The sequence below is a fragment of the Trichechus manatus genome, unplaced genomic scaffold, assembly GCF_000243295.1.
Source record: "Trichechus manatus latirostris isolate Lorelei unplaced genomic scaffold, TriManLat1.0 scaffold00041, whole genome shotgun sequence".
Classification (NCBI taxonomy): Eukaryota; Metazoa; Chordata; class Mammalia; order Sirenia; family Trichechidae; genus Trichechus; species Trichechus manatus.
The window spans coordinates 9,192,865-9,210,867 of NW_004443977.1; the positions used below are offsets into that span (position 1 = coordinate 9,192,865).

At 44.3% G+C, this 18,003-nt stretch overlaps 1 protein-coding gene across 1 annotated transcript; it reads left to right on the forward strand.

The window, feature by feature from the left end:
• Window positions 1-4,356: 4,356 nt before the first annotated feature.
• CXCR2 (C-X-C motif chemokine receptor 2) lies at window positions 4,357-8,653 on the forward strand. The gene is made up of 2 exons (XM_004376303.3): window positions 4,357-4,427; window positions 6,371-8,653. The coding sequence occupies exon 2, from the start codon at window positions 6,395-6,397 to the stop codon at window positions 7,469-7,471; it is 1,077 nt and encodes a 358-aa protein (XP_004376360.1). The 5' UTR covers window positions 4,357-4,427; window positions 6,371-6,394; the 3' UTR covers window positions 7,472-8,653.
• Window positions 8,654-18,003: the final 9,350 nt, after the last annotated feature.

Consider the following 18,003-nt stretch of genomic DNA (forward strand, 5'->3'; position numbering starts at 1 on the left):
TTGGCGGGGGACTGAGGTTGCCTACCTCTTCCTTACAAAGAAGGAGGAGCAGGTTCAAAATGATGAGAGACAGAAGGTGGGCTAGACAAACCTCCACCTTCAGACTGGCAGGCTCCTCCAGAAGCCATTAGGCAGGAAGGTGTGAAAATCCCAAGTACTCAAGCCAGAATGAATAGATGGGACCTTTGCCATTAGGCAGGAAGGCGTGAAAGTCCCAAGTACTCATGCCAGAATGAGTAGATGGGACCTTCACCCGGGGACAGATTCCCAGGGCAAACCTCCTCTGTGGGAACACCTCCCCTGATGGACCTCTTGGATTTCCCCTCTGCAGCCCAGCATCAGAAGTTTCTTCATAAAGGCCACTTTACTTTTTTTCCTGCCCAATAGCCCTAACTGCTGCCGCACCCTGAGTCACATCAGAGGCGTCAGTGGTCACTGCAATAACAACAGCAGATACAGCAGCAACAGCAGGTAAGTGATCTGTTCAGTCTTAGGATTGCTGGTGACATATCTCTGATAGAAGGGACTTGGAAACTTCAGCCTCTCTTTTCTGAATCCCCTAGGAGCTGGGGTGATGAATTACAGAAACTTTCAGCTGAAGATAATTAATGTCTTCCCCCAGACAGTGCTGTCCCACAGACCTTTCTCCAATGACAGGAAGGTTCTTTATCTGCACTGTCCAGTATGGTAGCCACTAGACCCATGAGGCTATTGAGCACTGAAATATGGCCAGGATGACTGAGGAACTGAATTTTTATTTTATTTTAATTAATTTAAATTTGAATAGCCACATAAGGCTAGTGGCCACCATATTGGACAGCACAGACCTTTAACAATCTCATTTCCCAAAGGAGCACACCATGTCCCAGAGAGAAATGACTTGTCCACGCTCACCTTGACCATTAATAGCAGAACCAGGATTGGAAGCCAGTTTCTTACTCACCCCACCAACCACAAGCATGTGGAGGGCTCAGTGGAAATGAAATCAACCTCAAGAGAATCAAGAAGTAGACTGTCTTGGTTACCTAGTGCTGCTATAGCAGAAATATCACACATGGGTGGCTTTAACAAACAGAAGTTTATTTTCTCACCGTTTAGGAGGCTAGAAGTCCAAATTTAGAGTTCCAGCTCTGGGGAAGACTTCCTCTGTCAGCTCTAAAGGAAGGTCCTTGTCTCTTCTGACCTTCTGCTCCTGGGCAGTCTTCATGTGACTTGGCATCTCTCATCCCCAGTCTCTACTTCTTTTGCTTGCTTGTTTAATCTCTTTAATATCTCAAAAGAAATTGATTTAAGACACACCCTACGCTAAACCTGCCTCATTAACATAAAAAGACAACCTATTCCGAAATGGGATTCTAACCACAGGCATAAAACCCATTGCTATTGAATCTACTGCAACTCATAGCAACCCTATAGGACAGAGTAGAACTGCCCCATAGGGTTTCCAAGGAGCAACTGGTGGATTTGAACTGCTGACCTTTTTGGTTAGCAGCCTAATTCTTAATTACTATGCCACCAGGGCTCCACCACAGGCATAAAAAAAATAAATAAACCAAACCCACTGCCGTTGAGTCTATTCTGACTTATAGCAACCCTATAGGACAGAGTAGAACTGCCCCATAGGGTTTCCAAGGAATGGCTCGTGGATTCAAACTACTGACCTTTTTGGTTAGCAGCCTAACTCTTAACCACTGCACCACCAAGGCTCCACCACAGGTATAGAGGCTAGGATTTACAAAACACATATTTTAGGGGGACACAATTCAATCCATAACATAGACTAGTTGGGAAATGTTAAATCTGGGCTCCCCTTTCTATACCCTTTGTATTTGGTTGTCCGGAACAGAGCTGTACCTAACCGGGCTTAGGAACCTGAGGCTGGGACCCATCCCCCTTGTTACAGTGGACAGAAAACAGGATTTGAGGTCAGAGGAGGAAAAAAAAAGGTTAAGCCTCAGTACAGCTTTGTCACTCTAGGTAAATTGCTTAACCTTCCTGAATCTTAGTTTCCGCTTCCAGAAAGTGCCTATTTTACAGGGTTGTCATGACAATTAAAGGACACAAATTCTGAAAAGCACCTTGCCAGAAGCTAGAACTTAGTAGGCACTCAGCATTACAGCTAATATGACTACTGTTATCCAAGTAAAAGTACCTGAAATTAAGACGTACAGCAAAGTCAGCTTTGAAAAGAGGAAGAAGAACAGAAGGAAACAGAAGCACCCTTACACTACTTTTCTTTGACCGAAGAAGCAGTGGGAGAAACATCATGTTATTAGTTGATTAACTATTTTAATAATAGTAACCACAACAATAAAAGTTAACATTGTGCTTTATGTGTGTGCTGAGTACTCGTTCCATCCTCGCCACAATCCAGTGAGTTAGATTCTACTATGGGCTCCTTTTTACCAATGAGTAAACTGAGACTCAGAAAGGAAAAGTAGCGTGCCCACAGATGTTCAGCTAGCAAAGTTCTTAACCACTGCTCTCAATCGCCTCTCATATGTAATGAGCCTCTGTCTGGTTTGACCACTAACTGGCCATGAGTCATTGCATTCTTCCCTAGCATAGGAAAGAGAGAGGGGACAAATACTGAGGAACATTTGCTAGACAGTTAGACTCAAAGGTTCTTTCCTTGGGGTAGGGGCTTAAGTGAGTTTGCCACAGGCTTTGAGGACTCTCTGGACCCTGGCATGTGTTGAGCAAGAGGATAGGGTAAGGAATAGTGGAGGGGACTGAGGCTTTGTTAGCCAGGATAGGGGACAGGGAGAGGGCAGTGAAATAGTGTGAATTAGTGCTCTACCTGTAATGTACCTACTCTGACTTTCATTGATCAAAACTCATTGCCGTGGAGTCAATTCCAACTCACAGCCACACTATAGGACAGAGTAGAACTGCCTCTTAGGGTTTCCAAGGCTGTAATCTCTACAGAAGCAGACTATCACATCTTTCTCTCACGGAGCAGCTGGTGGGCTCAGACCTCTGACCTTTCAGTTAGCAGCAGAGTGCGTAACCATTACGTCACCAGGGTTCCTTTTTATTTATAATCAATAGCAAATGTGATAAAATATACTCTTAGAATCACCCAACACTGCTTTCGAAATGTGTTTCGACTTGAGTTGGATTTTGACTTTGGCCAAGGGCTTCCTTTCTAACTAGATGGTTTTTGCTCCAAGGCTGGTGGCCACTACAGAGTTCTGGTCCTCAGACCCAATCCCAGTATGTAAACCAAGGAAGAATAGCAATGCCCTAATAGGGGACCTGGCCAGAGAAGATGGGAATGAGGTGAAAGGCTAGGATGGGCCTAGAGGTAGGAATGGGCCCCTACTCAGGGACGTGGTATAGAAAAGGAGTCTGTGAGGCTCTGAGGGCTCTTCAGGAGCAGATGGAAGACAAGTGGCAGTATGTCCAGGGAGGAAAGCTACCAGACTCACCAGAAGCCTAAGTTCCATCTCTGTTCTCTTAATAAGCTGTCTCTCCCTCCTGAGATGTGAAAGACGTTAAAGAGCAATAGCACTACTGACTGGTAAGCGCATGGGAAGCCCACTCTAACAGATTTGTGGGATGGTAGGTCACGTGTAATGTGGAAGAGAGGAATCAGAGAGGCCATGAAAAGTAACGAGGTTTATTATACTCACAGTTCCCAGAGACCCAGAGGCATAGCATGCCATGACACAGGGCCACACAGGGGGTTGCATCTGGGGACAATTGGACTTGCAGGAGAGGGCTTAAGGGATGATGGCAAGCAGGATGGGGTTAGCTAGGTTGTCCAGGCTTCCCAGGGACTGGACATTTTGAACAATTCTGCAGGCTCAGTGGGCATACAGGCTGTCCCTCGTTGCTAGGTACCTGACCCCGGGGCAATTAGGACAGGCGTGTAGTGGTCCAGGAATATGAGAACCTGATAAGAGGAGTGGTTGGAGAAAGGACTTAATCAGCTGCTCAGGAAGGGGAATGAATTGGCCTCCAGACAGGGCCTCCCAACTGTGTCAAGACAGCACTTAAAGAAAACAGTACCACAAAGCCTGAGGCAGCCGAAATGGGAAGTGTCAGATAGGTCAGCTGAAGAAGCTGCTGTGAAGATCAAGGCAAAAACGAGAGAAATCGGTGTGGCCCTGGGCCAACCATTTCCTTTGTCTGGGCCTCAGGTTTCTCATACGTGAAATGAGAGGATTGACTAGAAAACCCCACTGCCCCTTCCCAGTATGAACTCTATGAGTCCATGGAATCACTATCTATCAGAGCTGACCTGGGAATTAATTATTCAGAGTTATCAAATGCAACACGGCAGCCTCTAGAACTCCACCCCTGGGTTGAGCAATCTAATCCAACACTTGACTTCCTCTCCTGTTTTCACAGCGCCACCGCCCTTTCATTGGCCACATCTATCCTCCTGGAGGTGTCATACAGGTGAAAAGCTCAGCATCTTGGTAAGTCTTGGAAAACCCATCACCTCCTACCGCCCCAGATTGTCTCTGTTCTCTGTTCCCTTTGACACCCAGCCTGTATTTATCCCAGGCATCTATCCCCACCGCTGATGGGCCCCCCATCCACATTCCTAAGTCTCTTTATTCTCACACTTTAGGCCTTCCTATGCCCAAAGGCAGAACCTCTGCCCCTATTCTCTATACCCCATGCCAACGATCACTTAGACAACTGCTGCCTACCCCTTCCCTTGACCCTGTAACCTTCCCAGGTTCAGCCAGCTCTCCCTGCTTTGGCTAGGGGATCTGAGGATGGGTCAAGCACTGTTGATTCCCCCCCCCCCTTATATTAAATGCAAATATCTGTGGATTATATTTATAGAGAATACTGGAATTGTGTTGAAATGATTGGCTGAATGTTTTCTTCATGTTAAAAAGATTGCCTTAAATGTCTGGGATTTTGTCAATGTCCCTGTTTTATGGTTTTGTTGTTTTGTTCTTTAATAGACTTTAATTTTTAGTGCCATTTTAGGTTTACAGAATAATTGTGCAGAAAGTACAGAGAGTTCCCATACACTGTTCTATACTATTTTTATGTAGTAAATTAGAATTCATTTAAACTACTATGTGTCACTAAGAGGCTGGCAGGTTTGTTTAGTCAGGGAAGCTCCTGCTTGGTCACTGAGAACATGATGGGGTGGTCAGTAGGAGTTAGATAGCTCGAGGGTGTTTGGCTTATCATTCCTGCAAGGGCTGATTCTTTAATTCTGGGTCTAAGAAATAGCCAAAGAAAGTAATGCGCTAGACCTAAAACAATGTGAGTGAACGATATACAGGTTGACTTAATAATCTACGTAAGGTGTGATTTTTTTTTTTAAGAAATAGGGCTGTATACTGAAACTTATATGCCATGTGGAGCTGTTGACACCTAATCTGAATCCTGGCCCCTCCACTTATTGGCCTGGTGACCACAGGCTGTTTCCTGAGCCTCTCTGTGCCTCAGTCTTCTCACTAGTCAACTGGGGCTAATCATAACTATTTGTAATGACTGAGAGAGATCAAGGATGGATCAAGGCACACACAGGCAGAACAGGTAGGATCACCACCAGGACTGGAAAGTCACCAAGAACAAAGGCAGTATCTCCACCTGTCGTCTTTGCTTCCTGCTGCCCCTCTGCCTTATTCGGAGGGCACACTTTCTCTGCTTGCCCCTATGTAGCAGAATATGGATGCCCAGAGCTCCCAAGATAATCAGTTACATTTCCACTTACCTGGAGAATCAGCCCATCAGCCACCTGCCTGTATTTTTTAATATTTTTTTAAAGTACACAAATACTCCCAGAACAGGCCTCCTTCTTCCTGATAAAGAAGCTCTGGGCTGTATTAACTGACTGCAATTTCTTCTAGCTCAAGCATTCTGAAACTCTCTGCTGCCATTGCTCCAACCATATTCCAGAACACATCTTTTGCAATAACTTTTATTAAGTAAGACAAAAGGATTCATCTCTCAGTCAAGCCTTGATCTTTTCCTAGTGGTACAACCCAAAGGATTACCCCCTTAACCCTTGATATTGAGAACTGAATGGTTTTTTTATGTTTCTAAACATTAAATCCAGCCTCAGCACACAAAGATGTGCACCACTGAGGACCCAAGACAATGGGCTCTGTAGGGATTATCCAAAGGAGAGGTTCAACAATGTTTTGGGTGACAGTGATGTCATGAAAAATGCTAAGAATCTCTGACTATAAAGGAAACTATAGTCTTTTGGTGAAATGTGCTGTTTATCACTAAATGTGTCTCAAACTTTAGAGGCCTTACTATTCAAATGTTTGAAGTGAAAGTCACTTCCATGCAGGCCAATGCAAATTCGCCCAGGTTCTTGGGCAGGGGAAGAGCTAGAAACAGGAGGGGACTTTATTGTGTAGTAACTTTCATCTCTCTTCTACAGGCCAGGATTAAATTTATCTCAAAAATGGAAGAATTTAGCTTCGAGAATCTCAGCCTTGACTATTTCTTTGGAGATGATAGTAATTACAGTTACAGCACTGGCATACCCTCTATTCTATCAGATTCTGCCCCATGTCGACCAGAATCCCTTGAAATCAACAAGAATGTTGTGATCACCATCTATGCTCTGGTGTTTCTGCTGAGCCTGCTGGGAAACTCCCTGGTGATGCTGGTCATCTTATATAACCGGGTCAGCTGCTCTGTCACGGATGTCTACCTGCTGAACCTGGCCATGGCTGACCTGTTCTTTGCCCTGTCACTGCCCATTTGGGCTGCCTCCAAGAAAAACGGCTGGACTTTTGGCACACTCCTGTGCAAGGTGGTCTCACTCCTGAAGGAAGTCAACTTCTACAGTGGTATCCTACTGTTGGCCTGCATCAGCGTGGATCGCTACCTGGCCATTGTCCATGCCACACGCACACTTATCCAGAAGCGACACTTGGTTAAGTTCATATGTCTGGGCATCTGGGGACTGTCTCTTTTTCTGTCCCTGCCCATTGTCCTCTTCCGCAAGGCCATCCACCCACCCTATTCCAGCCCAGTCTGCTATGAGGACATTGGTAACAACACAACAAAATGGAGGCTGGTGCTCCGGATCCTGCCCCAGACCTTTGGTTTCATCCTGCCACTGCTAGTCATGCTGTTCTGCTATGGATTCACCCTGCGCACACTGTTCGAGGCCCACATGGGGCAGAAGCACAAGGCCATGCGGGTCATCTTTGCCGTCGTGCTCGTCTTCCTGCTCTGCTGGCTGCCCTACAACCTGGTTCTGGTTACAGATACCCTCATGAGGATTGGGGTAATCAAGGAGACCTGTGAGCGCCGCAGTGACATTGGCTGGGCTCTGGATGTTACCGAGATTCTGGGCTTCCTCCACAGCTGCCTCAACCCCATCATCTATGCCTTCATTGGCCAAAAGTTTCGACATGGTCTCCTCAAGATTATGGCTACCCATGGCCTGATCAGCAAGGACTTTTTAGCCAAGGAAGTCAGGCCTTCATTTGTTGGCTCTTCTTCAGGGAACACTTCTACTACCCTCTAAGACTCCTTACCCCTCTTCAGCACCTCGGGTTTCCTCCCTTCCTTTCATCGTCCCATTCTAAGCCTCATATACAATGACTGTTCACTGTCTCTGTGTCAAGGCAGCCCCCAGTTGTAGTCACAGGAAGGAGCTGAGGCTGCATGCATACCAGGCCTCCATTGTGTGGTTCAGAAAACCTGCCCTTGGTGCCCCACCTTATGCCCTAAACTATGCCAACTACTAGAGCTTGGTCTCTCCTACCACTGGGCCCATAGCACTCTGTTTTCTGAGATATTTTAAAGACATTCTTTTAAGTGACTACTGGAAATTCTCACCAATGGAAACCATTAGTGGCAAACACCATTAGTTGCTTCCCCAACTGCCATTTTCCTCCCCTTTCTTCCTTGCCAGCAAAGCTTACCTCCCTTTGAGAGAGGCTGAAAATGACAGATAATCACTTTCTATGACTCCCTTAAGCTAGGAGTGGCCATATACTCCAGTTCTGACTAGTAATACTTATGGACGGTAGTGTGCCGGTAAACTGCTCTCCAGGAAAAACAAGTCTAATTTATAGCATTTGCCACTTTCCATAATGTAAATATTCCCACTGTGACTGATTTCAAGGATGACTGTGTTTATCTACCAGCTCACAGAATTGCTGAAAATGTAATAACCTGATCTTGTGGGAAGGTTCAAGTCGGCTCCAGTAAACCACTGCTTAAGGGGAAGTCTGCTAGGGTCAGGGGCTCCTAGAATCTTCTGGGATTAAGAAAATAGAGACTCCCATAACGAGAGCTTTTTACTGCCTTGGCCACATCCTTGCTCCCAGCCTTTGAATATGGCTCTAGGATATGATGTGTGATCCTGAGGCTGCCCCTTTGTGACAATGAGGCAAAAAGCCCAACTCATCAGGTGGATGGAACCAAAGGATAAAAAGAACCTGGATCCAAAAAGGCAAACTTGAACCACTAAGCCAATCTTGGAACCACCTACTTCCAACTTCTTGTTAAAGAATTAAATTTTTTTTATATATTGTTATAGATTGAATTGTGTCCTCCAAAAAGATATGTTGAAGTCCTAACCCTTGTATCTGAGAATGTGAGCATATTTGGAAATAGATTCTTTGAAAATGTTATCAGTTTTGTTAACATGAGGTCATACTGGTGTAGGGTTGGTCCTAATCTTATATGACTGGTGTACTTGTAAAAGAGGAGAAGATACACACAGACAGAGAGACAGAGGGAAGGATGCCACATGACGCTGCAGCTGGGAGCAAAGAAACACCTGGAGCTACCAGAAGCTAAGACAGAGACATGGAATAGATTCTCCCTCAAAGTCTCAGAAGGAGTCAACACAGCTGATACCCTGATCTTGGACTCCCAGCCTCCAGAACTGTGAGACAATAAATTTCTGTTGTTATACTAGTTTGTGGTATTTTGTTACTGTATCCCTGGGAAACTAAAACATATATAAACCACTTTTAGTTGGGTATTTTGTTACTTGCAACCAAAAGCATCCAAAATGCTACAGAGAGCTTGGGCAAGGGTGAGCAGAGGTCCCAAATGAGGGTCTTCACAGTAAGAGAATCCCTTTGCGATTTATTGGGTACATAGAGGGATGAATCTGAATGGAGACGGGGCTAGCCTTTCCACTCCCCTCATCTCCAGCCAAGCCTCCTCCTGCTGAACACTTGAAAGGAAATGTATTCTGGGATCAACTAGCGTTTCTCATGTCCTTGGGTAAAATAGTAGTCGAGAGTGTCAAGAGTGGGATTTAGAAAGTGCAGAAGGGTTGAGCAAGTTCACCAAATTGACTGGATTGGGTAGCAGGAAGGCAGAGAGCTTTCCTGAGTTCAACCAGCAACTCCTACTTAGAGTCTCCTTTCAATCTCTCCTGTCTTTCCCCAAAACACAAACACGCTAATCCTTCAGATTTTGACAAGAGAGTGCTAGTACAGAACGGGGACATGATTTGTAATATGTCACCCAGAGAAAACAAAAGATTTGAGTCAATGTTTAGTGAGTGCTTATTGTTCCCGAGGTTTGGGGCATAGCAGTGACCACACCAGAAGGCCTTGCCCTGGCTCATTCATGGGGCTTGTCTCGGAAGAGTCTTTGTCAGGAAGGGCCCTGGCTCTGACCAGACTGCTAAGGAAAGATAATGAAGGGAACAGAACTTTACAGTTACCAAATTTTTACCTAGTCCGCATTCCCTTCATTTTAAAACTATCTAACCACTAAATCAAGGAGATAACCATTTTCCCAGCCATAGCTATGAAAAGAGGCCTCTCCAGAGACGGAGGACAAAATTCTGAGCTAGAAGGCTCCAGAAGGCAGGTAACTACCACTCATAACTCATGAAAGTGCTTTTCCTTTTACATTCAGCAAACAGGATTAATTCAGTGACAATAACCCCTTGCTCTGTGCCAGGCACTGTGCTAAGCTCAGGATCAAGCATGATTCATCTTCTCTGGCTGAGCCTTCAGAACAGCATCTGATTCAGCAGGAGGAAAATGCAGAGGAACGTGTATTTACTAAACGCCCGAGTTCCCAGACGGACCAGGCTTGTTCTTCTGCCTGGGCAAGGCGGACAAGCCAGATGGTTCCCTGAGATGACTCTTTGAGGAAGGAGGTCAAATTAAGTTTCACTTGGTTCCAGGACTCTGTTCTTTCCTCATCTACCCAGGGCTGGAGGAAACAGGGTTCTCCAAGGAAAATACGAGAATAAAATAAGCCCAGAAGAAATGAGGCAGAGACCAAATTGCACTTACATGACCTCAGTTAATATTTGTCTCTCTTTCTCTTTCTATCTCTCTTTCTGGCTTGCTGTCCCTCATAAGGACAGTCTAAGCACAAGTAATTTACCAAGCATACCATCACCAAAAACCAAAACCTGTTGCCATCGAGTTGATCCCCACTCACAGTGACCCTATAGGACAGAGTAGAGCTGCCCCATACGGTTGCCAAGGAGTGGCTGGTGAATTCAAACTGCTGACCTTTTAATTAGCACCCGAGCTCTTAACCACTCAAATCTAGGGCTAGCCTTTGAGTCAGTGATGGATTTCTTTCTTCCCTCTGCTGTTTCCCAGACTCATGGCGACGCCATGTGTGTCAGAGTAGAGCTGTGCTCCATAAGGTTTTCAATGGCTGATTTTTCAGAAGTAGCTCACCAGGCCTTAATTCCAAGTTTCCTCTAGGTGGACTCGAACCATCAACTATTTGGTTAGCAACCAAAGATGTTAACTATGTGCACCTTCCAGGGACTCCTGTGTTCCTTTATTTACTTCTCTTTCTCCATAATTAACACCATCTATCTGTTTTTATCTGTCTCCCCGAGTTTATGACTCCTCTCCCCACCACAATCCCTCTCCAGTCTCTGTAGGATGTGTTCCCTTTGTTCATTAAATCAAGACAGCCTCCAGCTTCCCTTGGGTGATATTAAGACATACTCCTGGTTTATATGTCACACTAAAAGTAATCTCATGCAGACCCAAGGTGGAGAACCATGCTACTACACAATAGCAAAGTTCAAAGGGACCTAGAGAACCCCCAGACCAACCCTTCCCCAATTAATATGGGGAAACTGAGGCCTAAGCAAAGCAACTTGACTAAAATCTCATGGCTGTATAGTAGCAGAGTGGGAATAACAATTCCAAGTTCAGTTCATTTTTTACCAGATATTTTGCTTCAAGTGGTGACATTTCAGGCACCTGACAGGTAAATGGGGAAATATATATGTGCTGCTCAGAGCATCCCAGTCCCACAGGTAAGATCAATCTGCTTTGTCAGTGCCCAGACTCATCTGGGCCTGCAGCTGGGGTTGTTGGTGTCTCAATTATCCTGATAGAGGTGGGGATGAGCTGAGGCTTGGGGCACTGCTGTGGGAGCACGCTCAGTCTGGGCTCCCCCATTATGAGCTGGCAGGACAATTAAAAAGAGCCCAATGTAAAGCCCAAACACAGGCAAAACTAAACCCTGTATTGAGGACACACATTGTATCAGTCAGGGTTCGACGAGAGAAGCAGAACCACTAGGAGGGGAGATTTGTTATAGGGACTTGACTTTACCCAATTGTGGGACCTGGTTAACCTTTTCATTACTATATTCTTTTCTCCTTAATTTTTTTTTTTAATGGCTTGTGTTTCCAGTATTGGAATTCATGCTTAATAATTGAGTGCATTTAGATTTTTGGTTGATACATGGATTTCATTTTACTTGGTTCCACAATCAACATCCATGGAAGCTGCAGTCAGGAAATCAAATGACATATTGCCTTGGGCAAATCTGCTACAAAAGACCTCTTTGTTCAAAAGCAAAGATATCACTTCAAGGACTAAGGTGCGCCTGACCCAAGCCACAGTATTTTCAATAGCCTCATATGCACTGGACAATGAATAAGGAAGACTGAAAAAGAATTGATGTCTTTGAATTATGGTGTTGGTGAAGAATGTTGAATATACCATGGACTGCCAGAAGAACGAACAAGTCTGTCTTGGAAGAAATACAGCCAGAGTGCTCCTTGGAAACGAGCAGGCAAGACTTGGTCTCACGTACTTAGGACATGTTATCAGGAAGGACCAGTCCCTGGAGAAGAACATCATGCTTGGTAAAATAGAGGGTCAGCTAAAAGGAGGAAGACCCCAATGAGATGAACTGACACAGTGGCTGCAACAACGGGCCTAAGCATAACATCAATTGTGAGGATGGTGCAGGACCGGGCAGTGTTTCATTCTGTAGTACATAGGGTCGGTATGAGTTGGAACCAACTCAACAGTGCCTAAAAACAACATATGGATTTTGAGAAATATGATCTGGTGCTATAAGCCACCAGTGAGGCAAGTGGCATTTTGGCCCACAAATCTGTGGTATGACAATATACCAATGAGAGGTAGACAAGTAATTTATTATGGGCACCTTTCCATTAGATTGCACGGGGTAACTCTGGTTTTCCAAATACGACACAAAAAAACCAAAACAAACCCATCAGGGCTCCCTAACTATCACACAGGAATGCCATAATTATGCTTGCAAACCTTACCTCACAGAAATAAGGGGAAAAAAGGAAAAGGTTTACAAAACTAACACATCCAGGAAGTATCACCTAATAGAATGCTCAGCCTACACAACAATGAGGCTCCAACTCATCTGCTGAGCTTCACACATTTCAAAAGGGACCCACATTGACGCTAAATGCATTAGAACCAGAATAACGCCTTACTTCTGAGGTCCAGAGGCATAAAAACTGGCTGGCGTAATGTTTATGTCAATGATAACGAAATAAACAGGCTTTGTCAGGCCAAACTTCTGGCACTGGAACCTGAAGTTGGCGGGACAAGCACCCAAGAGGGAAAGATGGACGTGAAGTGGGGAAGAGCAAGGACAAGCTGGAACCCACTGAAACCTGCCTCCGTGCCTCCAAGCCTCCAAGCCTCCTAGCTGAACAGGTGGATGGCCTGCAGGAGCAAATGGCGCCCTGCATTATGAAGGAAAACCCACACCTGGCTCAGGAACTAGAGGGGCTGTGGCCCCAGTCACACACCAGCCAGGTAAGCCAACAGATAAACGACAGCATGCAACAGCACCTGGTGTCTTAAGCAGACCTTCCAGGGCATAGGAGGGAGCTGCTGCTTCACTTCCGCCTTCCAACCTCACACACAAGGTCTCTTCCGGCCCACGCTAACCTGGAACTAAGGCAAGGACAGGAATTTCAGAAAACATAATTTCAGCTTAACTAAGTTGACTCAATATAAATCCCCCACACAAACAAAGGGGCAAACTCTAAAGAAAAGCAAAGGCATGTTTACCACATAAGTTTGGATAACATTTATTTAAGAGTGGGGAAAGGAAGGGGATTCCAATCAGTCAGGGAGGAGCACACTGGGACTTTTGAGAGTACTGATAATGCTCTCTTTCTCTTTTCTTAAAATTTTATTGTGCTTTAGGTGAAAGTTTACAACACAAATTAGTTTCTCATTCAACAACTCATACACAATTTTTTTGTGACATTGATTGCAATCCCCCACAACATGTCGATGCTCTCTCCCTTTCCGTTTACACCGGGGTTCCCCGTTTCCATTCGTCCAGGTTTCCTGTCCCTTTCTGCTTTGCTTTTGGGCAGGTATTGCTCTTGGGCAGGTATTGCCCATTTGCTCTCGTATGCTTGATTGACCTAAGAAGCACATTCCTCATGTGTGTTATTGTTTGTTTTATAGGCCTGTCTAATCTTTGGCTGAAAGATGGACTTCTAGAGTGGCTTCAGTTCTGAGTTAGCAGGGTATCCAGGGGCCATAGGGTTCCTCTAGTTTCTGTCAGACCAGTAAGTCTGGTCTTTTTTTGTGAATTTGAATTTTGTTCTACATTTTTCTCCCACTCTGTCTGGAACCCTCTATTGTGATCTCTGTCAGAGTGGTTGGTGGTGGTAGCCCGGCACCATCTAGTTCTTTTGGGCTCAGACTGGTGGAGACTGATGGACTGGTTCAAGTAGTCCATTAGTCCTTTGGACTGATATTTTCCTTGTGTCTTTGGTTTTCTTCATTCTCCTTTGCTCCGAACGGGATGGGACCAATAGATGTATCTTAGATGGTCGATCGCAAGCTTTGAAGGCTCCAGACACTACTCACCAAAGTAGGTTGTAGGACATTTCTTTTAGGAACTATGTTATGCCAACTCGCCTAGATGTCCCCTGAGACCATGGTCCTGGCCCTCCACCCCAGAAACTCAGTCCCTCAAGGTGTTTGGATGTGTGTAGGAAGCTTCTAAGACTTTGCCATGGTCAAGTTGTGCTGACTTCCCCTATATTATATGTTGTCTTGCTCTTCACCAAAGTTAACACTTGTCTGCTACCTAGTTAGTGATTTCTCCTCCCCACCCCTGGTAACCATCAAAGATTTTTTTTTTCTCTATGTAAAACTTTTCATGAGTTTTTATAATGGTGTGATACAATATTTGTCCTTTGTGATTGACTTATTTCACTCAGCATAATGCCGTCCGTGTTCATCCATGTTGTGAGATGTTTCATAGATTTATCATTGTTCTTTACCGCTGTATAGTATTCTATTGTGTGTATGTACTATAATTTGTTTATCCATTCATCTGTTGATGGGCACTTAGAATGCTCTCTTAACTTAGATGACAGATACATGGGATTTATTGTATTATTATTTTTTAAGCCATGAACGTAAGTTTTCTACAACCTGTAGGATATTGCTATATTTCACAATAAAAATGCTTTTAATCATTATAACTTATCAATTAATTAATCAAGAGAAAGCTGATCAGAAGAAAGGACAACACTGGTCATTGCAAGGAGTCAAATGAAAGCTTTCTCATCCTATAGTCTGGGGGTCAGAATTCATCAGATTAGAGGAAGATATTATCACCCATTAGTGGTAGGAGAAGGAGCCCTGGTGGTGCAACGGTTAAGTGTTCGGCTGGTAAGCTAAAGGTGTGTGGTTCAAACCCACCAGCCACTCCACAGAAGAAAAGACATGGCAATCTGCTCCCATAAAGATTACAGTCTATGGGGCAGTTCTACTCTGTCCTATAGGGTTGCTATGAGTTGAAATTGACTCGACAGCAAAGAGGTATGGGTGGAGAAAGATTATGCATCCCCATACCAAACTTCTGTAGACTTTCTCTAGACCAGCAACAACACTGATAGGAGAGTAAATGGGTACGACCTTTAGAGAAGGCAAGTTGGTCATGTCTGCTTTAATGCATGCACCCTCTGATCCAGGAATGACACTTCTAGAAATCTATCCTACAGAAACTCCCATATAGGTGAACAAATATATACAGGATATTCATTGCGGCATTATTGGTAAAAGTCAAAGCTTAGAAATAACATAAATGTTCAATAGGAAATTGGTCAGATAAATTATGATGGTACAACCATACCACGGAACACACTGAATGCAAAGGTTAAAAAAAAAAAACAATGAAAGAAACAATCTTTGATGGTTACGAGGGAGGGGAGGGCTGGGGATGGAAAAACACTAAATAGACAATAAATAAGTGGTAACTTCGGTGAAGGGTAAGACAGTACACAATACTGGGGAAGCCAGCACAACTTGCACAAGGCAAAGTCATGGAAGCTCCATAGACACATCCAAACTCCCTGAGGGACTGAATTACTGGGCGGAGGGCTGTGGGGACCATAGTCTTGGGAAACATCTAGCTCAATTGGCATAACACAGTTTATAAAGAAAATGTTCTACATTCTACTTTGGTGAGAAGCGTCTGGGGTCTTAAAAGCCTGTAAGCGGCCATCTAAGGTACTCCACTGGTCTCATCCCTTCGGGAGCAAGGGAGAACAAAGAAAACTAAAGACACAAGGGAAAGGTTATTCCAAAGGACTAATGGACCACAACTACCACGGCCTCCACCAGACTGAGTCCAGTACAACTAGATGGTGCCCGGCTATCACCACTGACTGTTCTGACAGGGATCACAATAAAGGGTCCTGGACAGAGCTGGAGAAAAATGTAGAACAATCTTCTAACTCACAAAAAACAACCAGACTTACTGGGCTGACCGAGACTGGAGAAACCCCAAGAGTATGGTCCCTGGACACCCTTTTAGCTCAGTAATGAAGTCACTCCTGAGGTTCACCCTTCATCCAAAGATTAGACAGGCCCATAAAACAAAATGAGACTAAAGGGACACACCAGCCCGGGGGCAAGGACTAGAAGGCAGGAGGGGACAGGAAAACTGGTAATAGGGAACTCAAGGTCAAGAAGGGAGAGTGTTGACATGTCATGGGGTTGTTAACCAATGTCATAAAACAATATCTGTACTAACTGTTTAATGAGAAGCTAGTTTGTTCTGTAAACTTTCATCTAAAGTACAAATTAAAAAAAAAAAAAAAGAGGTAAAAAACAGTATTCTAAGTGGAAGAAGCCAGACATAGATGACCATATATTGTATGATTCTATGTGCATGAAATGTCCAGAAAATGCAAATATATAGAGACTGAAAGCAGATGGGTGGTTGCCTGGGGGCTAGGAATGGAAACAGGGATTGACTGTAAACGAGCACAAAGATTCTTTTAGGGATGATGCAAATATTCTAAATCTGGATTGTGGTGATGGCTGCACAACTCTGTATATTTACTAAAAATCATTGGATTGTACACTTAAAACAGGTGAATTTCATGGTAGGTAAATTATACCTCGATAAAGCTGTTAAAGAAACTTGAAAAAATAACAAAGTAGTTATATGAACGGACATGGAAAGATCTTCAAGAAATAATGTTGAATGATCCAAGAAAATAGAACAGCATGTGTAGTAGATGTTTTACCCATTTGTGTGAAAAACATTACAATGTTTGCAGGTTCGTAAATGTTTAGAAAAATGTCCTGGAAGACATGTACCAGAATGTTAATAGGTATTAATATTGAAGAGAAGAATTAGATGGTGGAGTAATATTCATAATATATTTGTACAGTTTTACATTGTTTCAATTTGTTTAGATGGGCAGGATTTTTCCAAAATTGAAGGATCTAAAGCCTGATTGTCTATAGGTTTCTTTACAAACAAGGAGGCTAGGATCTGTGGACATGCCCATTTCTATGCCTTTATATTCTCCCACTGAACGGTTTTCTTTCTACCCCCACCCCCTTCATTTCCTGGTAAAGTTGCTTTTTGAAAGGGTCATCTTAGTCTCAAATGAGTTAAGCAGTAAGGGGACCTGTCGACATTAGACCAAAAAGAACTAAGGCAGCATGGAAGGCCATGGACCAGCATTTCTAAAAGGGCTCCTTGTTTAAAATGGGCTCCGTGCTTAAAATGTAGATTTATAGACAACCCGGAATAGATCAGGGTACTGGCAGAAACCAGACGGCATGTTGAAGCTGGGCAAGGAGAGTTTTATTAAACTCAATGAGAGTTTAATAAAAGGACCTTTAACAAAAGCATGGAAAGGGTTTGGGGCAAGTAATGAGAAATGGTGCCGTACCCAGAGGCCAGTAATAGTGGGGAATTATCACTATCCTGAGGTCTAAAGTGGCAAGGTGAGGGAGCCATTAACGGAGCCCAGAAAGAGAACTGTATAATGAGGGCTTCCTCATAGGAGCCAACCCCAGCAACCAGCAGGACAGAGCTGCAGGGATAAAAGCCCTGACTTTAAGCTCTTCCTGCCCACCAATCTTCTACCAGGTTTCCCATTGTCTGAGCTCAAAACAATCTCCTACCAGGGTCCCCACTGGCTGAACTCAGAAGTCAGAGGACAAGGGAGTTCTCTGAGACAGTTCATATAGGTCAGTATCCCAGGTTACAGAGCACAGTAGAGAAAGGCAGAAAGTGAATCTGGAGGGACAAAGGGAAGATACCCAACTCACTACCCCAGCTTAAGTCTAGGATAAGCAAGAGGTTCCCAGTCCTACTGAATCTGAGTAGATAAGTCTGGGTTGTAGGAAGCTAAAGCGCCAGATGACTCTGATCAAGTCTCAGGTTTAAAACCCACTGACCCAGAAGCTGGAAGCAATGCTGGTAGAACTGCCCAAACTGGAGATGAGAAATGCCGTCTTGGAATTAAAATTGTGTGTGAGGGTGAGT

What these genes read in the sequence shown, in the direction of transcription:
- CXCR2 (XM_004376303.3), top strand. Translation starts at nt 6,395, where the DNA reads ATGGAAGAATTTAGCTTCGAGAATCTCAGCCTTGACTATTTCTTTGGA.